The sequence below is a fragment of the Bos mutus genome, chromosome 21 (genome assembly GCF_027580195.1).
Source record: "Bos mutus isolate GX-2022 chromosome 21, NWIPB_WYAK_1.1, whole genome shotgun sequence".
NCBI classification, from domain to species: Eukaryota; Metazoa; Chordata; class Mammalia; order Artiodactyla; family Bovidae; genus Bos; species Bos mutus.
Window position 1 is genome coordinate 67064903 of NC_091637.1, and position 27968 is coordinate 67092870.

Sequence of the window (27968 nt, forward strand, 5' to 3'; positions counted from 1 at the left end):
ACACAGAGGCCTTCGTGGGGGTGTCACCGAGGGAAGAGCCAGCGGAGCATCCATACCCAGCCCGTGCCATGCCTCCTTCCTGCCCCCTCCACCCACCCTCTTAGAAAGGAAACCTGCAGCTGCTCATCAGGAACTTCTGCTCTGGGGGCCTCCGGTGCCTGGGTCTGCGGGGAGTTCTGGCGGCTGCTGCCTTTTCCTGACGTGTCGCAGCTTCCTACACCGCCCTGGTGCTCTCCTCTCCTCGGCAGCTTTATGCTCAAGGCTCCAGTGTTTGAAGATCAAAATTGTATTCCTTCCCTGAGTTTTATCACTCCAGGTGATTACTGTCCTAGTTCTTTTCAAGTGTTTCAGGACAAGATGGGAAGAGTCTCTCATTGTTTCTACGTTTGTGTGTTCACTTAGCAACACTCACACTAGGAGGTTCAAGGTGGGACAGCTGCTCTCAGAGGGCCCCGTGCTGAGCTCTGAGGATCCAAGAATGAGGTAACAGCCATGTTCTCTTGTAAGTTCCCTCACAGGAAGAGGGACACAAGCACAGCCACGAAGCCTGGCATGGCCAGTGCTGCGTAAAGGAACGCCGGGCTCAGGGCTGAGCAGGAAGCCCAGTCCAGGTGGAGGAGGCAGGTGGAGACGAAGGAACGACCAAACGCCCCAGGTCACACAGTGGGAGGGAGGGACTGAGTAGCCTGTGCCAAGGCAGGCACGGCGGACTCACCGTGTCGCCAAGTTGTGGGGCGAGTGTTGGGGCAGCAGTGGGCTCAGTGCTGCTCTGTTCCGTTGAGGGGACTCGGGTTCAACACTTCTTAGGGAGTGGCAGGCTTTGGGCACAGTGCTGCGTCCAGACCAAATCAGACCCTGCTGCCCTGGGCAGCCAGGTGCTGGGGGCCAGACAGGAGGTATCCAGTGTGGCCCATGTGGTCCTCCCATTCTTTCTGGAGTGAGGGCTGCACTGGCTGCCCGTCCCCCTCTGGAGGGTGCTACCAGCGGGCAGGAGTAGGTGTGAATGCACTCCCACGCAGGCGTGCTCTGCATGGAAGGAAGCCGGGAAGTGGGAGCATATGCAGTCAGTCCTTCATATGGGACCAGGAGAACTTGGTAGAGGGACCCCTGGGGGTCGTGTCCCAGCACCAGAGCTGCAGCCCACTCCACCACCCCAGACGCACCCTGTTCCCTGAAGGACTGTGTGCTGCTCCCTCCTCTGTCGGCCTGTAGCATCCAGCTCCACTGGCATCCGCTGCCTCCTGTCTTTGGTGTCCTCCCCTTTAGCCCAGCTGGCTTCTCTCTGCAGCCCCAATACCCTGGGTCCCTGGGTCCTCTCCTCCCCTTCTCTGAGCTCTGGAGACTCCGCGTGGGCTTATCTCGTGGCTTAGCCTGTGAGTAGAGGGTGGGAGTCATGTTATCCTGAAAGAGCATGCCGGACATCCTCTTGTCTTGACCTCGCTCAGGATGTGGGGTGTGTTTTGAGTTTCCTAGCCTCGCAGTATTAATGAATTGAACCAAAATACTGAAACAGGACTAGAGAGGCAAAGTTGTGTTAGCATGTCTCGTTGATGCTGGAGAATAGAGGAAAGACGTCAGCACCTGCATCCTCTCTAGTCTCGAGGAAGGAGGAGGAGGCAGGACCCTGGCCCCCCCTGCTGAAAGCGTTTCCAGTCTGAGACAGACACTGCACTGGTGCCGTGACTGTTGGTGTTGCCTGCAAGTGGCCCCAGTCAAACAGTCAGCACTTTCAAGTGTGGATGAGTATGGACCACCTTTATTACGGTCTTTTGAAATTGTGATTCTCTTTGAAGTGTTGCGCAGTTGATGGGTCAAATGTATTGACAAAACGAGACTTTTTACTCCATTAGAAACCTGATAGTTTGTTTATTTACTAAATGGTACATTTCTAAAATAACCAGGGCATGTATTAACACAGACCACCTGTACCAGACACAGGAGCAGCCCAGTTTGGGTGGGGTGGGACGAGCGGGGAAAGGCGTAACGCCTGACCCCATAGCCAGTGTGGGATAACGTACACGGAGGAGGATGGCTGAGGGCCTCCTTTTCTGTTTAGTGAGAAAGCAGGTTTATTCAGGGGCATACTATTAAAAAGCAGAGACATCACTTTGCCAACAACAGTCGCTATAGGCAAAGCTGTGGTTTCTCCAGTGTCTCGTAGAATGTGAGCGCCTCCATAAAGAAGGCTGAGCGCTGAAGAATTGATGCTTTCAAATTGTGCTGGAGAAGACTCTTGAGAGTCCCTTGGACAGCAAGGAGATCCAACCAGTCAACCCTAAAGGAAATCAACCCTGTGTATCCACTGGAAGGACTGAAGCTGAAGCTCCAGTAATTTGGCTACCTGATGGGAAGATCTGACTCGTTGGAAAAGACCCAGGTGCTGGGAAAGACTGAAGGCAAGAGAAGGGGGCAACAGGTTGAGATGCTTGGATGGCATCACCGACTCAATGGACATGAGTTTGAGCCAACTCCAGGAGATGGTGAAGGACAGGGAAGCTTAACATGCTGCAGTCCATGAGGTTGCAGAGACTGGTCTCAACTTGGTGTCTGAACAAAACCACTGTGTTCCATAGACAGAGCGTGGGCCGTCTCAGAAGGTGAGAGTGACCCCAAGGTATGAGGATGTCATTTTTATAGGGATGGGTAATTTCATATGCTAATGAGTAGGAGTACTCCAGCTGTTTGGGAGAAGGGGCAGGGATTTCCAGGAATTGGGCCACTGCCCACTTTTTTAACCTTGACTGTCTGCCTTGGCAGTGTGGTGCCTGTGGCTGTGTCACTTAGCTTTCTGACGTGTTGCAGTGAGTGTACACTGAGGCTCAAGGTCTAATGGAAGTCCGCTTGTCCACCGTCTTGGACCCAGATGGTTCTAGTCAGTTTATGGCATGTTCTTGGGCCGTGTCATTCTTCTAAAGGTTGTGCCAGGCCCACTTCCTGACGAATTCACCCCTCAGAGATTTACTCCCCGTTCTTATGGAAAGCAGAGGGACAACAGTCTGTCTTCTGTAGCTGCTTCCGGGCTGAGTAGGGGCATCGACCCTGCCTGTCAGGGAGTGAAAATCTCTGGATGCCTGATCTAAGGGCCCCAGGGGCAGGACAGCTCCTTGTTTTGGGTAGGTATGGCCTGCAGTCCTCACATAGCCATTATCTTGATGTGGAATTGTTATAACTGCTTCCATAGCTTCCTATTTTTGAAGATGAAGCATTTTTGTAACAGCATCAGGGTACGATAACTGTCTATAAACGACAAAAGACTTAAAAGGCACAGTTAAACATCTGATTACAGTGTAATTGATCATCTTAGTTACTGATACGACATACAGCATTTTAAGGTAACAACTAGAGCTCTAGCATTATACCAGGACATGTCCAGATTTTAGAAAGTATGTAATTTTTAGAATTTCTGCATTAATAACATCCATACATTATATTTTTAAGAATTTTTTATTGGGGTAGAGTTGCCTTACAGTGTTGTACAACAAACTGAGTTAGCTGTATGTATACATATATCCCCACCCTCCCACCCCCAGACAGTATGTTTTTAAGTAGGATTATGACTTATGTGATAATGCTTTCCATGTAATTTAACATGCTAAATAATAATAGTAAAATATTTCTCTCTGAGATGCCTCAGGGTCCCTCTGAAGCGTCCCCAAATTAGCTAAAAGTCAAAAGAACTTTTGATTAAAATTTGGGATTTGGAAAGTTTGTCAGAAAGTTTCAAAATAGTTGATCAAATAGGATTTCTCACTGCTGAAACCATTTACCTCAGATTGGGACTTGAACCCGTGTGGCTAGGACTCAAACCCACATGACTGTACTCAGAGTCAGCCAAAACCCACAGTACCTGGTTTGAGGACCTTCTAATGAAGCTCAGGTTCTTGATGTCTCTTCACAAAGAATTCAGTGAGACAAAGTGATAGGTAAGAAGTGGATTTATTCAGATTCAGAGAGAAGCATACTCCACAGACAGTGTAGACCATCACAGAGGGTGAGTTCAGCTGCGAAATGTGATGTGGTTAGTTTGTATAGGCTGGGTAATTTCATATGCTAATGAGTGGGAAGATTATTCCAACTATTTGGGGGAAGGGGCGGAGATTACCAGGATTTGGGCCACCGCCCACTCAGTTCAGTTCAGTTCAGTGGCTCAGTCATGCCTGACTCTGCGACTCCATGGACTGCAGCACACCAGGCCTCCCTGTCCACCAACTCCCAGAGCTTGCTCAAACTCATGTCCATTGAGTCCGTGCTGCACCCAACCATCTCATCCTCTGTCATCCCCTTCTCCCGCCTTCCATCTTTCTCAGCATCAGGGTCTTTTCCAGTGAGTCAGTTCTTTGCATCAGGTGGCCAAAGTATTGGAGTTTCAGCTTCAACATCAGTCTTTTTAATGAATATTCTGGACTGATTTCCTTTAGGATGGACTGGTTTGATCTCCTTGCAGTCCAAGAGACTCTCAAGAGTCTTCTTCAACACCACAGTTCGAAACCATCAATTCTTCCAAACTCAGCTTTCTTTATAGTCCAACTCTCACATCCATACATGACTACTGGAAAAACCAAAGCTTTGACTAGACGGACTTTTGTTGGCAAAGTAATGTCTCTGCTTTTTAGTATGTTGTCTGTTGGTCATAACTTTTCTTCCAAGGAGCAAGCATCTTTTAATTTCATGGCTGCAGTCACCATCTGCAGTGAATTTGGAGCCAGAGAAAATAAAGTCTGTTTCCATTGTTTCCCATCTATTTGCCATGAAGTGATTTGGAACCATTCTGTTCCACATCTGGCTCTAACTGTAGCTTCTTGACCTGCATACAGATTTCTCAGGATGCAGGTAAGATGGTCTGGTATTCCCATCTGTTTAAGAATTTTCCATAGTTTGTTGTGATCCACAAAGTCAAAGACTTTGGCTTAGTCAATAAAGCAGAAGTAGATATTTTTCTGGAACTCTCTTTTCTAGAAATGCCCACTCCTTGGTCTTTTAACAGAAGGGAAAGATGAAATAGTTTGAGTTTCCCTGGTAGCTCAGAGGTTAAAGCATCTGCCCACAATGTGGGAGACCTGGATTCAATCCCTGGGTTGGAAAGATTCCCTGGAGAAGGAAATGGCAACCCACTCCAGTATTCTTGCCTGGAAAAGCCCATGGACAGAGGAGCCTGGTGGGCTACACTCCACAGGGTAGCAAAGAGTCAGACACAACTGAGCGACTTCACTTCACTGGAACTGTCATGGCACCTCTGGGTGTGTCATGTCACCAGTTGATTGAGGATCAAGGTCTAGTCTTGTCTAGTCTTGGTCCCTTTTGATTCTAATCGGTTTATGTTGTGTCCTTGGGCTATGTCATTCTTTCAAAAAGTGTGCCCTGCCCCTTTCCCTCCCATTACACTATTTATTTGCTTCACTGGTGGTTCAGACAGAAAAGAATCTGCTTGCAATTCAAGCAACCTGGGTTCAATCCCTGGGTTGGGAAGATCCCCTGGAGACGGAAGTGGCAACCCACTCCAGTATTCTTGCCTGGAGAATTCCATGGACAGAGGAGCATGGTAGACTACAGTCCATGGGGTCGCAGAGTTGTACAGGACTGAGTGACTAACACTTAAAAGTTATAAGAGATCTCAAAAGCAAATACAGATCACTTACACAATCTGTTATCAGAGGCATTCCAGGACTTCCTGGTGGTCCCGTGGCTACGATTCTGCACTTCCATTGTAGGGGACAAGGATTCTGTCCGTGGTCAGAAGTTAAAAGACATTCCAGGAAGACTCTGTTCCCTTTTAACAGAAAAACCAAATCCAGGTGTTACTTTACCTTACTCCCAACATAGTAAATAATACTAGCTAAATATTTCTCTCTGGGATGCCTCGGGGGCCCTCCCGAAATACCTAACTAAACTCAATCCAATCTTAGAAAATCCTGATTGTACATAACTCTTTTCAGTATTTTTTCATTCCTCACACCTTCTTTTACTGAAAACACATGCTTAAAAGTTTTTCCATGTTATTTTTCTTGCTGATACATTAGCAATAGATATAAGGTCTAGTAAACCATGGTACATAACATTGATGACATCAGTTTAGTACTAAATATTTTCCAGATGATGTGAAACTGAAGTTCATTCTGGCCAGATTATTTTCTGAGTATTTATATAAGCTTAATTTTCTTTAAGTCAATTTTACGAATTAATTTTTGCCAGTACCTTACAAGACACATAAACACAGAGGCCTCATAGTTCCTATTCTAAAATTTAGCCATGAGTCAGGTACAGCAATATAAACCCATTAGTCTGCAAAAGAAGTTGGATTGAAATTGAGTTTCTGGCAGATGGAACAAATCAAGCTTATTTGTCTCACTGGCTAAACCCTTTCTACTAATATTTATGGAAAATGCTTAAGATTTTTATTTGTCCTTGACAAGTTCCAAATTATTAATTTGTAAAAATTTGTCTGTGTGGGTTATTAGTTGCAGCACATGGGATCTTTTGTTGCCATACACAGGCTCTAGTTTTGGTGTGGGGACTTAGTTTTTCCTTGGCATGTCAGATCTTAGTTCCCTGACCAAGGATCAAACCTGCATCCCCTGCTTTGCAAGGCAGATTCTGGACCACTGGACCATCGGTAAAGTCCCTGTTTCAAATTATTTACTCCCTCTTTCAAAATTTGCATTTTATTATTTTTAATGAAACAAAGATGAGTATTTTTAATGATAAAAGATACAATTCAGAGAAGATAGATATCATAAACCATTAGACATATAACAACAAATAAAAATAGATAAAGCAAAAATTGTATCACTCTTATGTCCTACACAAATATATTTAAAATGTTGTATCTCGCTCCTTGTTATTGGATGTCCAAAGGACATTTAGAAAACTTAACCAAAAATAAATAATTAAAAATTACTTATTTTCAAAAAGTAGATTCTTTTTGGTGATTCACTTAAATACATATATTATTTTTGAAGTTATTTTCCATTGTAGGTTATTACGAGATATTGGGGCTTCCCTGGTAGCTCAGCTGGTAAAGAATCTGCCTGCAGTGCAAGAGACCCTGGTTAGATTCCTGGGTTGGGAAGATGCCCTGGAGAAGGGATAGGCTACCAACTCCACTATTCTTGGGCTTCCCTGGTGGCTCAGATGGCAAAGAATCCACCTGCAATGTGGGAGACCTGGGTTCGATCCCTGGGTTAGGAAGATCCCCTGGAAGACAGCATGGCAACCCACTCCAGTGGATTGGGTTGGGTTGGACAATCCCCATGGACAGAGGGGCCTGGCGGGCTACAGTCCATGGGGTCACAAAGAATCGGACATGACTGAGCAACTAAGAACAGAACAAGATGTTGACTATAGTCCCTCGTGCTGTACAGTAAACCTCTGCTGCTTGTGGCATGTCTATTTTTTTAAAATCTGAAAGCGAAAGAGTCGCTCAGTTGTGTCTGACTCTCAGTGACCCCTTGGACTGTAGCCCTAACAAAAATTCTCCAGGCCAGAATACTGGAGTGGGTAGCCTTTCCCTTCTCCAGGCAATCTTCCCAACACAGGGATTGAAGCCAGGTCTCTCCCTTTGCAGGCAGATTCTTTACCAGCTGAGCCACAAGGGCATTCTATTCATACTGAGTCAAACAAGTGATTCCGCTTTTTTGTATTTTAAAAAGATGGCAGAGGTAAGAGTTCCTGGAGAAAACCAGGTAGGACATTTGTATCTCAAAGGCACAGGCACTTCCTCCCAGCCTGACTTTGTTTTCCCTTTCTTTAATCTTAATACTTTTTTTAAGATCAATAGGCAAGGTTTTGGGAGTGGTAAAGGATTGGTGGGTTTTGGATTGCTTTTAGAGCCACACCTCTAGTTCTGTGAAGACTTGTAAAACAGGGACAATTTTTTTTTCTTTTTTAAAAAGAATTAGGTGGCTACCTAACTGCCATTGAGAGACTGACACACCCGTGCTCACCCATGTTGGGATGTTTTACTTTTCCTGATTTAACTTAGCGGGGAATCCCTCACCCAAAATTCCTGTCAGGTACGGCTATTGAGTCAGACCATTGGCCTCCCGTTTTGGTAATCTACAATTTTGTATGGCCCTCAGTCTGGCCTTTGATGTGAGGAGGCTTGTCTACAGCCCCATGGAATCCCATTTTTAAAGGTACTGGGACAGTTTTTTGCCAGACTTGTTTCCATTCGTATCCTGTGGGCACCGTTGGCTTGAGTTTTATAAGCACACAGAGCGGAAGCATTCATGGCATTACAGTGTCTGGGTCTGTCCACTCGAAGGCAAAGAGGTGTTGAGAGTCTGGGTGCAGAAGAAAGCCACCTTTACTTCCAGCACCGTGAACCAGGTCAGCAGCCCATAGTTTGACAACTTGGATGGGGTAGAACGGAGACCTGTCTCTTGGGACTGAGCATGCTCCCCTCCCCACCAGGAGTAACTTTTTCTTGGTGGGTGCCTTTTCTTTGAGGGTCTCCAGACTGTACTGTTGCCTGGGATTTAGTGAGCAAGCAAGGGAGCGGTGCACTCAGGCAGGAGCAGCTCTTGGTCTGGGACTTTCCATCAGTCCCCATTGTCGTACAGGGTTGGGAGGGAGGTCAGAAAGCCCCCGTGTCTGCTAAGAATACTTCTACCAGCCATGTCAAGGCTTACCTGAGGTTTTTCCAGGGAAATGAACCCCAGAGGCTTCTCCAGGTGTTCTTTGGGAGACAGGGAGGCCCTGGGCCCCGTCAGCCTCTGGTCCTCTCATCCATCATTGGTTTGAGAGCCCCAGTATCCCTTCAGGACTGGTGACGGTCATGCTTCCAGTGGCCCTCTTGTCCACACTTAAAACTTGTTTTCTCAGGGAGAGAGTGGCTCTGATCCAGGCTTCCTGGGTCCTGTCCTTAGCATGGGTCTTCGCAAGGGTGCGTGACCCTGAGGTGGTGCTGGGGTTAAGGCTGCTGCCAGTGATTAGGCTTTTTCATATTGTCCCCAAATCCTTTTCGTCTCTTGTCCCCTATAAAGAAAAAGAGAAATAGTCATGTCCAGCTCTTTGCAACCCCATGGACTGTAGCCTGCCAGTCTCCTCTGGCCATAGAATTCTCCAGCAAGAATACTGGAATGGGTTGCCATTCCCTTCTCCAGGGGATCTTCCCACCCAGGGATCGAACCCACATCGGCTTTACAGGCGGATTCTTTACCATCTGAGCCACCAGGGTAGCCCCTTGTACGTTATCTGTACTGTTAAATATCCCAAATACCATATCCATGAGCTTATTGATAGGAGTCTGGGGTCTCCAGCTCCCCAGATGGTACATTAGGGGTAAATGGTCTGGAAAACTGTCACCCCTTCAGAATTGGGATATGTAGGAGCTCCCAATTGTGGACCTCAGGGAAGTTGACTCATAAGGGTATCATCTAAAACATGGGGTTCCTGTGGGGGGACGGGGTGTGAGCCAGCAACGCCAGGCAGTTCTCTAGACTCGGATTTTGGAATAGGGTCTTGCTTCCCTGATAGTAGGTAAAGAATTCCCCTGCACTGCAGGAGACCCCGGTTCAATGCCTGGGTCGGGAAGATCCACTGGAGAAGGGATAGGCTACCCACTCCAGTCTTCTGGCCTGGAGAATTCCATAGACTGTATAGTCCACGGGATCGCAAAGAGTCCAACGTGACTGAGTGACTTTAATTTGAACATTTGGATGAATGGACTCCCCTCCCCATTTGCCTTTTCTTTTACAAAATATGACCAGCTGCAAGATGGTATTGTAATTTAATGACCTAATATTTTTTGCCCTATTGGTCTAAATTTTCCCCAGTTAGCTAATATGCATCCTAGCAGGGAGTCCATCTGGATGCTTACAGTTGCTCCTGTGTTTTATTGGGATGGCTTGACAGGGGGTCTAATGGGTCCTGGCTGGTGGTACTTACTTGTCCTGGTATTCTCCCAGTGTCAACAACGGGGTCCTGTGATCTCCTAAAGTCTGCCAGGTTGGTTAGCCTAAGGAGGTCCGCTGGATCAGTCAAGGAAAGGATCAAGAGCCAGTCAGGAACAAGCAACCAGAGTCAGACCGAGAGGGAGGAGACCTAACTAAACAGTTATCACTGAAACAACAGAAAGAAAGGAGCAGAGCCCAAGGGCAGGGCTGTGGTGCCTTAAGGCAGTGATACCTGCAGGAGACAAGCTCCCCTCTTTAGGGTCCTTGCGAAGGAGGCTGCCTGTCTGCAGAAGTGAGGCAACACCCACCTGCTGGCTGGGCTGGCGAGGAGTCTGGGACCAGTAGACAGTCCAGGATGTCAGGAGAGAAGCCTCAAGTCTCCCACCAACTAGGACACCTTAGAGCGTTTATTTTAAACCACTCAAAGAAATTTGTTTCAGCTATTTATATAAGGAATACATGTTCACTGTAGAAAATCTGGAAAAGAAAGTATAAAGAAGGAAGTCACCTGTTACCCCGCCACCCACAGCCGACTACTGTTCGCCGGGATTTTTCCATCCATGATCTGTGTGGGATCCCACAAGGACAAGCTGTTTTATAACCTGCTTTTACACTTCTGTTTTAAGCGTGTCGCCGGCTCACCAAGTTCTCGCCCGCGTGGCGCCACGTCGAGGGAGGGAGGTGGCCTGGTTTTGTAGCCAGACCTTTATTGTTGGAGTCCTGACCAGCTCGCCCCTGTTCTGAGTGATTGCCTTCTTTGTTATCTCTATGCAGTGATGGTTCTTGAAGGGGCTGAGGGCTATTTGGGCCCCCAGGAGACACTTCGCAGTGCCTAGAGAGAGAGTTTCTTCCCACTGTCCCGAGCAGGGTGAGTGAGACTGCTGGCATCTGGAGGCGGGCGACAGCGAGCATCCGCCTCCTCCCACCTGCTCTTGTTGGCACCACGGTGAGGGGCATCCTGGCCGGGCCCTGGCTGCACTGCAGGTGCGATGGGCTCTGGTGCTCCCGGGTGACTTCCACTCCAGACACCGAATGGGAACCAATGTGTGTTTCCATGTGGCTGGGCATTTCTTAAACTTTCCACGTTTGACCGTAGTTTCAAGGGATGTTAAAATTGCCCCATGTAAAGGTCTCTTGAATCCAGAGGAAAGGCGGGGAGGTTGTAGGGACTCTAGCTGAAGGGTCCATGGACGGCCGAGCAGAAGTGCTCTCACTGGGTGTATCATCAGCTATGTCTTGTTCCAAAAATAGTGCAGTTTACAAGTTTATGTTTAGTAAAAAGTGAGAAAACAAGTGGCCCAGTGAGCAGAAGTGGGTTTGAGTCAGGGTAGCCCTAAGCCTGCAGAAGACACTTCTTACAGGGTCCCAGGGAGCTTGACCTGGTTCCTGAGGGCCCCACCCCAGCTGCGGGCACAGGGGCGAGGCTCCCAGGGTGTTGACTTTACTGTCTGGTAAGGGAGCCCTGCCCACCCGGCCTTCCTGGTGACACGCCCGCACAGGGTGACTTGAAGTTCCAGCTCCTTTGGTGTGATCACTGCTAGTGCGGGGCACATCCCACTCGGACAGCCTAGGTGCTGAAGGCATTGGGCATCTCTTTATCAGGAAGCAATGTGCCTGCCAGGCCAGGCCCCTCAGGTACCCATGCACAGTCATTCCTGAGCCTGCACCCTGACTCAAGTCCCGGGTGGTGAGGGGGGCTGGTCAGGCAGGGGGGACTTCAGCTGGAGGGAGCACACAGGCAAGGGCCTCAGGGTGGACACGGGCAGACAGGCCTGGAACCCTGCCTGCTGGCCACGCAGATGATGGGAACACAGCTACCCTGGCAGCTCCTGGACCAGCAGGGAGGCCTCCCACCCCGCTGCTGACTCCTCTGAGCTGCGCAAGCCCCCTCAGCATGGAGAGGCCTTCCCAGAGGGGTGCACTTCCGTACTTTCTGCTCTGAATCACCAGGCAGTCTACAAAGCCACTGCCTGGCCTGGTCCAACCCCCACTTGCTGGAGGGGGACCATAGCTGAAGAGGAAGCTGAGAAAAGGAGTCCTGCCTATACATGGCCCTGACCTGGAACTTCATGGTGAGAAGGCAAGTGCAGCATTGGCCCGCAGGCTAGTCAGGGACCCCAGGATGGTGCAGAGACCCCTTCTGTGCCAGAGGGCTTGCCCTCTTAGGCCCAGCCTACTCAGGTGTTCACTCACCCAGCCTCTGCCCCCTCCCCCGGCAAAGGCTCTGCCTGCATGAGTCCCTCACACCCGCCTGGCCACCGTGGAGGACGCCAAGGCATGCCAACTCCACAGCTGTCACCCCAACCTCCTTGTCCGGGGCCCCAGGGTCTAGATTGACAAGCTGCCCCTGGGACATGAGAGCCCATGGTTCTTGGTAGGCATGACTGCCAGCCCGGGGTACGCTTCTCCCAGCAGTAGGGTAACCCCAGGAGGGTCAGGTCTTTGCGGCTGACTTTGCAGGGGCAGCCCTGGCCAGCAGAGGGCAGGAGACTGTCGGTGAACTGAGGAGCTGGAGCGGACAAGCCCAGGAGAGGGGCGCGGCTGGCTCATTTTTCCTGCGTAGGGTGCCTGCCCACCCACCCATGGTGAGACTCCCAAGTGAGATGGTGGGTGGGGACTGTAGCAGCCAGGAGACAGACCAAAAGATCTTATCCCGAACAGCCCACCCCCTCCCTGTTTGGGGACCCTGTGAGGCCCAGGAACTGGGGCACGGAGGGTCCTAGAGAGGAGGCTGCAAAGATGGGGGTACAGCGGGGGCCCTGGAGCTCCCTGGGAGGGATGGGAGGGCTAGGCCTGAGGAGGCTAGAAGGGAAGGAAGCAGAGCAGAGAGATTATTTAGGAAATAGAGTAGGTGTTGGGGTGGGAGGGGGAGGCAGCAGGGAGAAGCTGCTTGGAAGAGGAGGAAATGGCTTTCGGGGGCGGAGCTGGAAAAGTACCAAATTTCTGGGCTCCTGCCCTTCCCCCCAGCATCTAGAGCTCCTCCAGGCTACAGTGCCAGTGAAGTGCCAGGCTCCACCCCGCAGGCCCCCGAATAGATCTCTAGATGCTCAGGCTGAGTCTCTGCCAGCAGCCCAACAGTCCTGCAGGGAGGGCCAAGGCAGGAGGGCAGAGGTTCACGGAATAGGACGAGGGGGCGGGGGGCCACAGCAGGGTCCCAGCTGACAGTGAGGTGGATGGGGTAGGCCAAGCCTCAGAACCAGGTGCTGGGCCCTGGGCTGCCCTGGAAAAAGGAGGCACCACTCAGACCTGGGGCAGGCCAAAACCCTAGTTTATTTCAGCATCAGCAACATCTCAGCCATCACAAAAATAAACTCTACCGAGGGCGACGGAAGTCTCTACAGTAAGGTTAAGGGCTCAGCCACCACACAGCGAGCCTCCAGGGCACGTGGTGGGCACGGCCCGGGCAATAAGTTAGGAAGCAGCTGAGGAGCTGGTGGCGGCGGCAGGTGTGGCCAGGGCTTCACTTCTGGGCCGGCATGAGGTCATCGATGGCCTGGCCCTGCTCCAGCCGCTGCTCCATCTCGATGAGCAGCTTCACACCGTCCACCACCATCTGCACCAGCTCCACCTCCGAGAAGCCCAGGCGGTCGGCATTTGAGACGTCGAAGACCCCGCCCACGGCGGCCGTGTCCACACCGCCTGGGGAGACAGCCAGCTCAGCCGGGCTGGGTGGGGGGCGGCCCTGGGAGAGTGGGCAGCTGCCCGGAGCCCCCCTACTCACCTGTGCCTCGCTTCTGAAGCCGCAGCCGCTTGAGCACCTCGGGGAACTTCTCGTGCTTGCCCAGGTGGGGCAGCTTGATGTGCACCCCGGCCCGCAGCCCCGTGCCCAGGTTGGACGGGCAGGTGAGGATGTAGCCCAGGTGAGGGTTCCACATGAACTCGTAGTTCTTAGACTTGAAGAGCGTTTCAATCTGGAAATGGAAAAGGTGTGAAAGGGGAGGCCTGGCTGAGACACCCCTCCCCAGGGGACCAGCTGGGACCTGGGGTGCCCCCTCCCATAGGACCCTGAGGCAACAAAGACCTGGGCTCCCCGGGGGGTTGATGGGGCACCTCCATCTCTGCCTGAACCCTGGGGCCTGGCCCTGACCTGGGTGAGGCCGTTGCAGAAGCGTGTGAACACCTCCTTCATGTTGCCACCCTTTTGCATGGAGATGACCCGCAGATGGTCCTCCTCGTTGATCCACACCAGGAAGGTCTTATTGTCGTTATGCCTGGGGGAGGGGCACAGTCAAGCCTCCTCCCTGGACGAGGGGCTCGGGACACATCCAGGAACAAAACCTCGCGAGGCCCCCAGGGCCGGGGCACTTCCCAAGTCGCTGAGGTGCTAGCTGTGCCTAGGGCCGGGGGGCGGGGGGGGGTTGCTATCACGACTCTAGCCCTATCAACACCCTGGGGGCACACAGGGCACTTCAGAGAGGGCACACGAAGCCCTGAGCTGCTTCCCAGCTAGCCGGTCAGGTACCGTGTGGTCCCCACTTAGGGGGTGAGGGGCAGAGGCAGCTGGCCCAGCCCCGCCCACGGGGGTCGCTTTATCCCGGCGCAGAGGCCCGGTGCCCGGACCGTGCGATCAGATCCGGAGCCTGTGAGCCCTGCTCCCCACCCCCACTCGAGGAAGCGTCTGCGTCATCCCGCACCTGACCGACTCCCCGCGGGCGGCGGGTGGGAAAGGAGAGAGCAAACAAGAGCCGCGGCTCCCGGAGGCGGGGGGAGGGAGGAGAAACGCCGACACGACGGCCCCACCCGCCCGAGGCCCTCCGCACCAGCGAGGTCAAAGTCTCCCGCGAGGAGGCCCGGCGGCACCAAACCCACCTGAGGAGCGCGGGGCCGCCCTCCTCCTCCGGTACGGGGCAGGGGGGGCCGGGGGATACGCACCAGATGCCGCGGGCGTCGGGCCAGTCGCGGGCCATGCCCGAAGCCAGCAGCAGGGGCGACACGGGCTTATCGAAAAGGAAGTGGTCGTCGATAAGCTGCTGTTGCTCCGCCTCAGTCATGCTTTTGAGCGCATAGTACCTCCCCGCCAGGTCACCGTCCAGGCTCGACAGGGCTGCGGAGGAACGCGCTCAGGAGGACGTGTGGGCTCCTGCCCCACCCCGTACCCCCAGGATGCCCGCTCGGCCTGGCTTGGAGCCCAGTTAGTCCTCCAGGTCCGAGCGGCGGGCCGCTCCGGAGCTACACGGCCCAAGCCGACCCTCGGCCGGCCCCAGGGCTCTGTGGGCGCGGGGCTGGCTCGGTCCCTCCGGGAAACCCGAGCCGACGGGGAGATAAGAGCGCGGCAGCTCGGGTGACTGGTAAACAGGCCGGCAGGGCCCGGGGCCGAAGAGCGCCGCTCAGCGGGCCGGACCCTTACCTTCGACGGCGAGCTTCTCGATGGCGCGGCGCTCCCCACGGCTGCAGTGCGGGGGGAGGCAGAAGCCGCGGATGCTGCGGCCCGTGCGCACCCGCGAGCTCAGCACGTAGTTGGGATCCAGGTCGTCGCCGCCCTGGGGGCCGAGCAGGGCTGAGCGCTGGGCAACCCCTCCCCACCCAGCCGGCCCCTCGCCCTGGGCCACCCCGCACCTGCAGGTTGTCGGGGTTGAGGTCGGTCTTGTGCTCGTCGGTGGGCTTATAGCCTCCGTGCCGGTCCTCGATGATGGGGTCAAAGAGCTCTTTGAACACGTCGTACGACTCCTCATCGCCGGCCACACAGCCCACGGTCATGATATAGGGGTGGCCTGGGGGGAGCGCGGAATGGGGACAGTGACGTCACTGCCAGACCCGAGCAAGCCGCCGAGGACCCTGCAGCTGTGCGCGCAAAGAGGGCGCCCGGACCTTGGCCCGGGGGGCGGGGGACGAGGGAGCGGGGGCGCTGGACCCCAGCCGCGGGCTCCTGTCCTGACCTCGGGACTGAGGCGCGCGTACCTGGGTTGTCCACGCCGGTCTGGATGACGTCGTCCACCGTGAAGCCGCTCGGAGTGCTCTTAGCGCGCAGCTCGGCGTACAGCTCGGGGGTCAGCACCTTGGCCATGTGGTTGTTGTGGCCGCTGAGGTCGGGGAACTCATCTTCGGCCGGGAAGCGCAGCTTCAGCGTGTTGTGGCTATTGGAGAAGGGCATGGCGGCGGCGGGCTGCGGGTAGACGCGGGAGTCAGCGGGTCCCGAGGCTCCGGGCCTCCTGGTGACCTGCTAACCACCCAGGGCCCCGGGCTCCGGTCAGCCCGGTCTCGGTCAAGGTCAGCGGGGTCGGCGCTTGCACGCAGGGGGTTACCACAGCGCCCAGGACCCCCGGCCCAGCTGGCGCGCCCACTCCAGGCGGCGGACCCCGGGAGTTCCGGAGCGCGCGACGCCCTGGCCCTCGCCCCCCGCTCCGTGCACAATAACCCCCGCCTCGATGCCCCGCGCCCCCTACCCCCGGCCCCGGGCTCACTCACTGAGCAGTCGGGCAGGGGCGGGGGCTCTAGGTCCGTCTGCAGCTCAGGGCGCGGCGCAGGCGAAGAGCGGCGGCTCCGCGCTCCCGCGGCTCTTAAGGGGCGCGACGCAGGCCGCCCATTGGCCGCTATTTATAGCCCATTCATTCGATTGGGTCGCGCTGCGGGGTGGTGCCGCCGCTTTGTCCGCCACCCTCTGCCCCCGGAGCCCCCCCCACCCCACCCCAAGCAGCCCACCCCGACTATCCCCTGGCCGGGACCCCGCACAGCCTGCCTAACCCCACCTCGCTCCCGCCCAGGATCCCGAAGCCAGAACCTCAGGCCCTCGGACATTCCGGATTCCCCCACACCCACGCCTGCCTCCGAGCGGGAAACCGAGGCAGAAGAGCCTGCAGGCACTTGAGAACGCTCGGCCTGGTCTGCACCCCGGCCCCTGCCTTCCCCCCTCCCGCTAGTCCTCGCGGTGGTCGCAGAGACAGGCCAGGCGGGAGCCGTCCTGGGCTTCCACGGCAGGTACCGCCACCCCCCGCCGCCCAACACCCACCCCCCCCCTCAACCTTCTCCCGCCCAGTCTGAATTGGCGGCGAGCCGCCGACCTTCTTCAAGGTGCCCGCAGGCATCTCCCCGGAGATCTTGGTGCAGAGCGAAGGCACGCCAGAGGCGCAGTCTGGCTTCGGCCCAGCCCGGCGGCACCCTTGGTGCCGTGACCTTGGGCAAGTCCCCGGGCTTTGGGGTCATCTGAGCCAGAGACTCAGCCCCTTCTGGTTGATGAGCGAATACTGACTGCGGCTCTGCTGGGAAGTGCACAGTCTTAGAGCCCCCAGACCCCAGGCCTGGGCTCTCTCTTCCAGGGACAAATCCATCTCCACACCCCACCCCAAAGGTCATCCTCAGAGAATCTCCGCAGGGGCTAGAGGAAATACTCACAAACAGTAAGCACATGTGAGATTTAAAAAACAAAAAAACTCACTGAAAACCAGAATCATGCAAGTGAAAGAAATGACTCTGCCTTCCACTGTCCCCAACGCCCCAGACTGGCACCAGCCAGTGTTGGCTGTGGGCTGGGATGTGGGGAGATAGGCATTCACAGGCGACCTGCAATTGAGGAGTGCTACATCAGTTTTGGAGAGTAATTTGACAGTATTTATTAAAATGTAAAATCTTTGTACTCCATGACCCGGCAATCCCACTTCTAGGAATCCAGCCTATAGTCTCATCTCTGTCTGCACACAGGCCAACCCTCTCTAGTAGGAGAAACAGACACAAACAACCTGTATGTGACCGGATGCCCGTCTCCTGGGGGCTGACCGGGGGTGGGGAGGGCATCACCCCAGTGTGGAATATTATACAGCTATTGAAAAGTGCGACTTAGGGACTTCCCTGGTGGTGCAGTGGATAAGAACCCAGCGACCAATGCAGGGGACAGGGATTCGAGCCCTAGTCCAGGAAGATTCCACCTGCCCAAGGGGCAACTAAGTCCGTGCGCCGTAACTACTGAGCCCTGAGAGCGGAGAAGCCACTGCCAGAAGCAGCCGGCGGGCCACGACACAGAGCAGCCCCTGCTCCCTGCAACTGGGGAAAGCCTGAGCGCAGCAACGAAGACCCAGAGCAGCCAAAAATAAATCAATAAATATTTTTTTAAAGGGTGAACTGGCGCTTTTATGGTTAATGTCCATCATATGGTTGCTTTGTGAACAAAGCAAGGAAGTGGGGAAACACTTATCTATGTGTTTATTCAACAAAATCCCTCCAGGACTGCACAGGACTGCTGCTAGAGGAAGACTGTGAGCTTGGCAGCTGTGAGCAACCAGCCAAGGGAACAAGATATAGTCAAGAACCAGGAGGAGATGGGTGCCTCCGGCGGGGCCAAGCGGCGATCCGTGTGCGGGGGCCTCTGAGGGCGCTGGAGCACAGGGTGAGCACGTCCCTTTGCCTCTGCCTCTGTGCACCGCCTGCGGTTACCATGGAGGACTCCTGACTCTTCCCTTGCTCAGTTTGGCGTGTTTTGACCTGCTCCCAGTCAGCATTTTTTTAGACCCGTAAAGCAAAGCAAGGTAAAAAGACAAATGGCTCTGGACTGGCCAGACAGGTGTTCTTTAAGCCTGAAATTCCTGTGTTCCGTGCCCCCTGCTGCCCCTCTCCCTAATTTTAGGAATATCTGCACCTGCCTTCCCCATCTCCCCGTGAACAAAGGCCTGATGGACTCAAGTTTCTGTTTCTAGAAAATGAGCTCTGGCCCTGGAGGCCTACTTGACTTTCAGACCCCGGGGATTGCAGGCGGAGGCGCTCAGGGCTTCCTTCCTCTTTGTAGCCTCAGCAGCTTCTCAGAAGGTCCCCCCCCCCCGCCGCCGCCCCCCGCACCTTCAGGCCACCAACGGCATGACCCACTTGGGGGGCGGGGGCAGGGAAAGACCCCGGTTCCCCTCTCTCTCCACAAGCGAGGTCCTCACTAGAGAAGCGAAGACCAGAGGCTTGAGGTCTTGCCCAGGGCCTGCTCTGGGGCTCCAGCAGGTCTCAGCCTTCTGAGATGCATGTTTTGTCCTAGTTTTGCAGATGAGCAAAGGGAAGATGAGAAGTGGGTGATGGGGAACTAGGTCCGAGGTCTGGCAATCCCCCTGTGATCCTGCAGTGCCTGGCCCTGTGCTAACCTGACCGAGGGCCCACCCTGCAGACCTCCAGCTGGCCACGCCTAGGCTGGACTCAGACTGACAACACATGTGGTCAGCAACTGTGACGGGGGAAGAGAGGAGGGGTCTTGGAGGCCTTTAGACCCAAAAGTCAGGGTGAGGCCCCTACTGGGCAGTGGCCACTTGGGAGCCTGGGTGGTCTTGAGCAAGGGAACAAGGAGGGGGGCCCAGGAGGGTAGCAGCCTCCACCTCAGCAGAAGAACTCTGCTCCCAGCTAACCGAGCCCTCCCCTGTGGACCCTCCAGTCTCTCCAGGGCCCACAGGAGCCGGTTTGGCAGCGTCTGGGCAAGAAGCTAGGTGACATCATCCGGCCAGTTTATGGTCCAGGTTTCTCAGAAATCACACTTGGTTACACATTAACCACCTGGCCCTGGAGGGGGTGGGGAGCCTCAAAGGAGTCCCTGGCCTTTCATCCATAGGATACGGCCCTGCTCGGCAGGCACAGAGTGGGCCTGGTGGAGGAGGGCCAGGCCCCAAGCAGGGGCTGGGACTTCCTCCTAATGCCCTGTCCCTGAGCTCCACAGAACCCAAAGGGGAAGTTGGTTGGGGTCAGAAAAGGGGCAGGGGCTGCCTTGCGGCCACAGAGTTTGGTGGGGCAGGAGGCTGGGCAGGCCAGGGGAGAGGAGACCTTGGCTCAGAGATCAGAGTAGAACGGCCCTCCCCAGGGGCGTCATCGGCCTCCTGCTCTCCAGGGCCCTGTTCCTGCCTGCTCTCATCTTTCTTCCAATCTGCCTTTGGTTTTCTGAAGCTGAGTTTCCTGGCTTTAAATCCCAATCCCACTTTGGCCACATTAGCTGTGTAATTTTAGGCAAATTACTTGACTTTCCTGAGTTTGTAAAATGGTCCTTCTCTCACAGGATTGTGGGGAAGATTCAAAGTGATGACACTGAACTGGGCTTACACAGCATCAGTTTTTTTTTTTGTTTGTTTGTTTTTTGGGTGGGGGGAGCAATATATACACTCTGTCCTAGGCAAAGTACCCACCTGACCTGGCTAATCAGTTGGTGCTTGAGGACTCAGGCTGAGGGCTGAGCAGACTCACAAAAGACGGACAGCCCTGGGAAGGCTGCCTGGAGGAGGGGGCAATGGAGAAGCTGGCCAACCAGTCTCCCACAGAAAGGCGATGGGAAGTTGGGACCACAGGAAACCACTGCCGAGTCACCGAGTCCTAATTTAGGCTCTTAGAGTGCACTCAGCCTCTGAGTAGCTGAGAGGCTGGGGAAGAGGAACCCCCAAGAAGTGGAAAGTTGCTGTCTACCAGGAGAGCAATTAAGGGATGATTCAGGCCGGTGCAAAGTCATCTGCAACAAAGGTTGGCGAGCTGTAGATGGGAGTTGGGTTGTCCGAGAGGAGGAGGCAAGGCTGTGATGTAGCCACACGGGCAGCTGGTGGCCAGAGCACTGGCCCCACAGAGAATGGGAGGTCACTAAAGGCCCTCACCTTTCTCTCCTGGGGTTCCAAGACCCAGGCCCACTCAGGGAAGGGTCATGGAAGGGCTAAGGCTAGGCACCTGGGTCTCCATCATGGATTCTGCGGTCCGCAGACACCCTCACTAGCCCCGGCCCCAGAGGAGGGAAGAGTTCAGCGCCCCACAAGTTGGCAGGGCTCTGGGAAGGGACTGGTTCCGCAGGGCCTGGCCACTCCCAGATGTCCAGGATGGAGCAGCCTGGGCCTGGGAAGCGTGGCCAAGGGTCATGCTAGCTGGCTCTGAGTTGGGGCTCAGGCCCCAGCCTGGCTGGGTGGACTGGGGTCTCCATCAAATAAGGCCTGGCCCACGGGGACATGCACACTGGAGGAAGACGGTCCCTGCCCCCGTGCCCCTCCCCCGCACACACTCCGCCCAGAGCCTGGCTCTGATTCAGCCCCGCTGAGACACAGCAGGGCTGCAGCTTCCCTGTTTCTGCCGGGCCCTCCATCTGGCCCTCCCCCGCTCAGGCCGCTCTTCCTGTCCTCACTGACCCGGCCCCAAGAGGAGCCCCAGTGCTCAGCGCACCCTGGGTTCCAGGAGGGGACGCAGGGCTCCCTCCGTCCTGGAAGCGGCTTCCGCACTCCGGAGAACGTGCCCGTTTCAGGAGCGCCCAGGCCTGGGTCTAAGGCCGCTCCTGGCCACCGTCCCCTGCTGCTCAGGCTGCCTTCCGCCAAAGCTTTGTGGGACCACCCGTTCCTCTGCAGCTCAATTTTCTGGAGTTTCACCAGTCACGCGCGCGCCCACAGAGGAGACCGCGGCAGCTTGGGGGCGGGCTACCCGGACTCTCGGTGGTCTTGGGCGCGAGCAGACGGCACCCGGACAAGCCGATCGAGAGCGCGCCCCGGACGCGGGGACGGGCGTCGCGCGCTCCCGAGACCCCGCCCCCTCTCCCGGGAAGCCCCGCGCGCGCTGGGGGCGGGGCTCTGTGACGTCATCAGCGGGCGCCGCACCCTAGCCGGAGGCGGAAGTGCTGCCGCGGCGACGCGAAGCCACGTGCGGCGCCTCCAGGAGTCGGAGGCCGACGAGCGTCGCCGGTGAGGCTCGGCGGGGCTACAGTGGCAGAGCGCGGGTAGTGTGGGGGGCGTCTCCCCGGCAGGCCCTACACGTCCCGGCACCCCCCCCATGGCCGCGCCCAGCCCTGTTGCCGGCCTGGCCTGAGCCGCCGTCCCCGGCCTCTACGCAGGCCAGGCCGATGTTGCTGTTTATTGCCTGCTGCACGGCCCCAGCCTCCGCTTGGGGACCCGTGCATTTGCATCGCCCCGTCACCCGTCTGCCCAGGAGCCCGCCACGGGGGAAGGTGAAGAGGGGGCTTTCTGCCTGGCCTGGAGGTGACCTCGCGGGCCCCCCCTGCGTGGTCCCTCTCTTGTCTCACAGCTAGAGAACGGGAGCCAAGCTCCCAGAGAAGGATGCCGAGGGAGAGGGTCAGGCCCTTACTTTGTGGGAATCCTGGGACCCGGCCTCAGTCTCTCCGTCTGAGGTTTGGGCTGATGGCTCTCCTCTTAGGACCAGACCAGGAAGGGCTTTCTCCCTGGATGCCAGGCGCACAGTCCCACCTCCTGGCCCCTTACACGTTCATGCCCACACACCTCCCAGGTCCCCGGCACCTGTGGGACCAGCAGCACCATGAGCTTCGTGGCCTACGAGGAGCTGATCAAAGAGGGTGACACAGCCATCCTGTCCCTGGGCCATGGCGCGATGGTGGCCGTGCGCGTGCAGCGGGGGGCCCAGACCCAAACCCGGCACGGCGTGCTGCGGCACTCAGTAGACCTCATCGGCCGCCCCTTCGGCTCCAAGGTGACCTGCGGACGAGGCGGCTGGGTGTATGTGCTGCACCCCACGCCGGAGCTCTGGACACTGAACCTGCCGCACCGCACCCAGATCCTCTACTCCACCGACATCGCCCTGCTCACCATGATGCTGGAGCTTCGGCCTGGCTCCGTGGTCTGTGAATCCGGTGAGTTCCGCAGGCTGTCTCTGTTGATGAAGGCGGAGGTTAGACCCAGTGTCCAGGCAGCCTCAGCCTGCCCTTCCCAGGCAGAGGCACAGTTACTCACCATCTGTCTCTACAGGGTCTTTCTGGGGGGGCTCACTGCAGCGAGGTGGGGGGACAAACATAGGGAAGCTGGTTAGGAGACTGGTGCTGTCCTCTGGTGAGACTTGATGGGATCTGACCAAGGACAGCCTGCAGGAGGAACAGGCGCCCAGGGGGAAGCCTGCCTGTCTGAGGTGGGGAGGGGGTGGTGAGCGCTGCCTGGCGCTGACCAAGGTGCTGACAGAAGGGCAGGGGTGCCTGGCCTAGGAGTCCCTCACTGCCGCGAATGGGAGCCGAGGCCCAGGGCTGAGAATCGCCTCTTTCTGGAGGGAGGCCAGGGCTGCTCCAGGGTGCTCACTGTGGGGCAAGAGCCTGCCTTGTGCTCCTCCCAGGCCATCGCCTTCATCACTGAGGCCAGGCCTGGGGCGCAGATGAAAGTACCCGAAAGCCAGATATTCCCAGACTCTGCATGTGTGCATGCACACATGCGTGCGTGCACACACACACGTACTGGGGACCGAAGCTTGCAGCCTGGCCAAGAGAAGGTGTGCCTGGATTTCCAGAATGTTCTGCACGCCCCGGGCCCCTGTGCTCCAGGCTCATGAAGAGTTCCCAGCAGCACTGCTGCCAGCTTTTGGAGGCTTCAGGCCGTCTCCTCCATCTTTGGGCCTTGGTTTCTCCATGCGGACAATGGGATGGTTGCTTTTGCCTAGCCGATCACTTTGAAATGGAGAGAGTCAGATGCAGAATCTGAACAGTGAGTAGATTCAGAGAGTGGGTTAGGGGCTGGGCAGGGGCTGGCTGCTCAGCACCAGGGGAGCTGGGGGTGGACAGGATTCAGGGCCAGTTCATCCCCTGGTGCCTCCCACACCCACCCCTGGCCACAAGGCATCCACGGCCAGGACCTGGCTCCACTCAGCTGAAAAGCGCGGTCAGTGAGCGGGCTTCTGGGCTCCTCTGAGGTGCCAGCTCCCCTTCTGGGAACCGTGGTAGAGCTGCGACAAGTCAGGCTGGGTTTCTGCTTCTCGAAGGGGACAGACAGTGGGCTCAGCATGACTGTCTCAGTATTACTGTGGACTGCGCATTTGAGGGTGACTGAGAGGAGTCCCTCCGGCTGGGTGGTCATGGAGGACCTGATGGGGAGCCGTGAATAGCCACAGGGGAGGGTCACCCTGAGGGAGAGCCTCGCAGAGACCCTGCATGGGGGACTGTCGAGGAGGCCAGGATGGCAGGAGCAGGAATGAGGTCAGGGAGGAAGTGCATGCCTCCGGGGGTCACAATGAGTCCGACTCGGCCATGGAGCAGAGGCCTGGTCTGACGGAGGCTGCAGAGAACCACCGGCGGCTGTGGAGGCAGGCCTGAGGGCAGGGCTCGGGGGCTGTAACAGAGGCGGGGCGGGGGGGGCCCAGGTGGGCGCTGCGGGCAGCTGGGGAGAAGCACCTCCTAGAGAGATGGGGGAGGAGGTACCAGTGGGGGCGGGGGCGGCTCCATGGCGTCTGGCTGGGCAGTCACCGCCCTGGTCACTGGGTACAGAGGCTTGGCAGGGAGTTGCCTGGGCCTGGATCACTCCAGCTCTGCACTCGTAAATGCCGGGCTCTGTTTGCAGTCACGGGGGAGGTGGTCAGTGTGTAGTGGACACAGAGTATCTCCATCAAGCTTGGCATCTGGAGCCATGAGGGCTGGGGAGGTCGTGGGGGTGACCAGGGACTAGGGGGGCCCCCCCCCCGGCACTGCAGGACAAGATAGCAAGCAGAGGGGTAGCCTGAGGCTGGAGGAAAACAGGGATGATGACGTGGGTGCACGTTGGTCACTGTGTCACGGTGCCATGCGCTCACGCAGGGTGAGGGCAGAGCTGCACCGTGTGGCGGCAGCAGACTGGGGGCAGGAAGGTGGACGGACCTGCATCCCTTGGGCCCGGCCACATGGGGCGAGGCCAGCCTCCGCTCTGCACAGACCCTGCAGGGCCCTGGGGCAGTCTGGCCCCTCTCAGGACCCCTGTTGGAGCCCCCAGTCGGGGCAGCAGGGTTTGCTCCAGAGCTGGGGTGGGCAGGGCTGCCCCCTCCCCCAGCAGGACCTGCACCAGATCAATAGGCAGCTCCCCCACCCCCACCTGGGACAGTCCCTGTGTCCCAGGACCCCACAGGGAGCTCTGGACTGGTGCCTGCTGATAACCCGGGCTGGGCTGGCCTCGTGGGCCCTGGTGGGTCTCCCCAGGGTGAGGGTGCACTCGTTTCCCACCTGACTCCTGCCCCACCCGGCCAGGCACCGGCAGCGGCTCCGTGTCCCATGCCATCATCCGCACCATCGCGCCCACGGGCCACCTGCACACGGTGGAGTTCCACCAGCAGCGGGCGGAGAGGGCGCGGGAGGAGTTCCAGGAGCACCGTGTGGGCCGCTGGGTGACCGTGCTGAACCAGGACGTGTGCCGTAGCGGCTTCGGCGTGAGCCATGTGGCGGACGCCGTCTTCCTGGACATCCCCTCGCCTTGGGAGGCTGTGGGGCATGCCTGGGATGCCCTCAAGGTCGAAGGTGAGCCGGGCTTCTGGGAATGAAAGGGTCAGGGTGGGTCAGAGTGGCCCAGAGAGGTTGGAGGGTGGTTGGAGAAGTCAGGACTGGGGAATGCGGGGCTCAGCTGGGCCCCTGCCCCTTGGCTTGGCCCACTCCCACCCCAAGGTGGGTGATATCTGAGGTCTCTGGGGAATGTCCTCGCAGCCCTGCCTGAGTGAGAGGCAGGGCATGCCAGAAGTCAGAGGTCAGCCCCTGACCCCAGCCAGTCCCTGCAGAGTCTCCCCTCCCCACCAGCCGCAAGCCGGGCGAATGCACCCCTTTTAGGGAAGATGTTGGGTGCAGAGGCGGGGAGGTCGGCTCTGAGCCAGGAGGCGCTGGCGAGGCCTTGGGTTTTTCCCTTTTCTGGAGAAGTTGCTGGCTCTGGCAGCCAGGCCCCCCTGCCTCCTCCCTGCTGAGCAGAGCAGCGGGAGGGGGAAGCCTGGAACCCCCGGGGATGGCCCGCCCCTCTGAACGCCGATGCTTGGCCAGTGGGTCCCAGTGGGTCCCCTGCCCGCTGGCCTTGGACTCCCGTGTCCCCGGTCTGTGCCAGGGTGGCCAGGGAGCACCAGCTCCCTTGTCCCCGCCCCTTCGGCTTGGCCCCCGACGCCCGCAGATCCCTCCTGCCCCGGGGACCCCAGCGGGCCCTGGCCTGGGAGCCCTGTGTGTTTTGTCCTGTCCCCTCCGCCCCACTGAGCCCCGCTCTCTGCATCTGCTTGTTCTGGCCCAGAGGCTCCAGACTCCCTCGTGGTCTGGCGGTTCTCCAGGGCTCTCCTGCCTGCGTGAGCCCGGCGCCGGCTCAGTTCAGCCCCCGGGGATCGGCCCTGTCCGGTGGGGCCGCCTCGACTGTGCACACAGGGGCTGGGCTCCCCGAGGTGACCCTGTGCCCTCCAGCTTGACCTCAACTCTGGCTCCGAGCCCAGGCCTCCCTGGCGGGCTGAGATGACCAGGCCTCGGGGACCTTTGAGGGCTGTCCCCGGGCACCTCCCCTCCCCAACCTCTCCCCTCCCCCAGCCTGGCTTCCCCGCCCCTGCCCTGCAGGGGGGATCTGGGAGGGGCCTGGGCCGGTGCCCGTCTGGGGGCGGTGGCAGGCAGGAAGGGGCTCCCGCCCCCGCCCGTCATCCCTGAGCCTAGGGCTGGCTCCGGAGGCGCCTCCAGTTGCAGAAGCCTCTAATTTTCTTTGACAGCAGCCCCCGCCCCAGGCCGCTCCTTGTGGCTGGAGCTGTTCTGGGCTCAGCGCTCCAGCAGCTGCCGTGCGGAGACTCCACCCTGGCCCCAGCCCTCGGCCGCCAGTGGGGGTCGGGGTGGCTGTGCCCGCTGGCGGCCCAGGGGGTGAGGTGGTGGACTTGGTGCAGGCGGCCCCTTCCTCGTGGGCCCTGCCAGCTCCTCCACTCTGAGGCCTCAGCTCCTCGTGGCCGGAGGGCTTGGCCGTCCTCGGAGCCCAGAGCCGGGGTCTGGGCGTCCACGCCTCGCACACCGGGGTGTCTCCCAACACCCACTCCTGAAGGGGCCAGGCTGCATTGCCTCTGCGCTGTGGTCCCGCCACAGAGCCCTGGGCAGAGGGACGCCGGCGGCGGGGGGCTGGGCTCTGGGGTGGCCGGGGGCGGGGCTTGGCGCCCGCCCTCTGACCCGGCCTCTTGCTTCCCACCCCCACCCCCACGCAGGTGGGCGCTTCTGCTCCTTCTCACCCTGCATTGAGCAGGTGCAGCGCACATGCCAGGCGCTGGCGGCCTGCGGCTTCTCGGAGCTGAGCACCCTGGAGGTGCTGCCGCAGGTCTACAATGTGCGCACCGTCAGCCTGCCCGTGCCCGACCTGGGGGCCCGCCCCGGCCCCGACGCCGCCCCCTTCCGCAGCGGCACGCCCATGAAGGAGACCGTGGGTCACACCGGCTACCTGACCTTCGCCACCAAGACTCCGGGCTAGGGAGCCGCGCCCGGGAGCCCCGGGGGCTGGGAGGCGAGCCTCGGCCTGAGACTGCCTTGTATGGTCAGCGGCCGCCTGCCAGGGCTGGTGTTTAGAAATGGACCTGCAGCGGGGAGGCTGGGGCGAGGGTGCCTCCCCGGACGGCTGGCGGGGTGACGGGTGGGGGGCTGCCGCCGTGTGCAGCGTCATGGCCCTGGCAGGGAGCGCTCCTGCCTGCGGCCCCCCGGGGTCAGTGTGCCCGTCCTGCCGGCTCGTGGCCTCGCAGTCTTCACTTCCACGGGCTCCTCCGGGTGGGCACATGGCCCCAAACAGGGAGGGTGGAGGAGGAGGCCCGGGACGGTGGCCTTGGGCCCAGGACCCCCACCGCCCAGCTGCCAGCAGAGAGGTGGCTTCAGGCCCGACACCCCCACTGGGCGCTGCACCGGCCGTGTGCCCAGGTTCCCTCCTGGCAGGCCCCATCCGCCACCTGGCTTCTCCACCCAGGAAGCGCCTCCTCCGAGGCCCCGGCCCCGCCAAAGCCTCAGGTGCGGATCACGTGGCGGAGAGCAGAGCCGGGCGTGGGCCTGCCTCCTGGCGGCTGGCGGCGCTAGAGCTGGTCTGTGTGCCTGCCCGGAGGGGACCCGGGGTCCTGGACTGAGCTCCGCGCCGCGCCGCACCGCCTCGCCCGGCCTCCGGTTCCGTGTGGCCTCCCCCAGCACCCTGTTTCACAAAGGGCTGGGGTGCCTGCTCTGGTCTCAGGCCGCCCGCAGGAGCCTCAGTGACCCCTTGTTGGCACGAGAGCAGCTGGTCTGGGGCTGCTGCCCAACCACCCCCGGCGGAGAAATAAACGCTGTTGCCCCCACGCAATGACTGGTCCCCTGGTGCCTCGAGCCTGGTCCTCCGCTCCCTGCAGCACCACCCAGCTGGACCTCACCACATGGCCACCCGGCCCCTGCTTCTTCCTCTCCCAGGGCCACTGCCACGGGGCTGTGGACTCCAGGACAATGGCCTGGGACATGGTGGACAAAGGGGCCAGTGT

The 27968-nt window shown here is 57.9% G+C and overlaps 2 protein-coding genes across 3 annotated transcripts; one reads left to right on the forward strand and one right to left on the reverse strand.

Moving 5' to 3' along the window:
* Positions 1-13144: 13144 nt before the first annotated feature.
* On the reverse strand, positions 13145-16432 carry CKB (creatine kinase B). The gene is made up of 8 exons (XM_070358041.1): positions 16299-16432; positions 15792-15996; positions 15450-15604; positions 15241-15373; positions 14766-14937; positions 13981-14104; positions 13615-13804; positions 13145-13532 (listed from the first exon to the last, which is right to left on the reverse strand). Exons 2-8 carry the CDS (start codon positions 15982-15984, stop codon positions 13354-13356), a joined length of 1146 nt encoding a protein of 381 aa, XP_070214142.1. The 5' UTR covers positions 15985-15996; positions 16299-16432; the 3' UTR covers positions 13145-13353.
* A 4706-nt stretch (positions 16433-21138) lies between these two features.
* On the forward strand, positions 21139-27820 carry TRMT61A (tRNA methyltransferase 61A). Of its 2 annotated transcripts, none has more exons than XM_070358043.1 (4): positions 21139-21484; positions 22044-22404; positions 24745-25011; positions 26691-27819. In XM_070358043.1, the coding sequence occupies exons 2-4, from the start codon at positions 22074-22076 to the stop codon at positions 26948-26950; spliced, it is 858 nt and encodes a 285-aa protein (XP_070214144.1). In that variant the 5' UTR covers positions 21139-21484; positions 22044-22073; the 3' UTR covers positions 26951-27819. The 2 variants fall into 2 exon arrangements, with proteins under 2 accessions (XP_070214144.1, XP_070214143.1); XM_070358042.1 differs by lacking the exon at positions 21139-21484 and adding an exon at positions 21498-21747 and having other exon boundaries at positions 26691-27820.
* Positions 27821-27968: the final 148 nt, after the last annotated feature.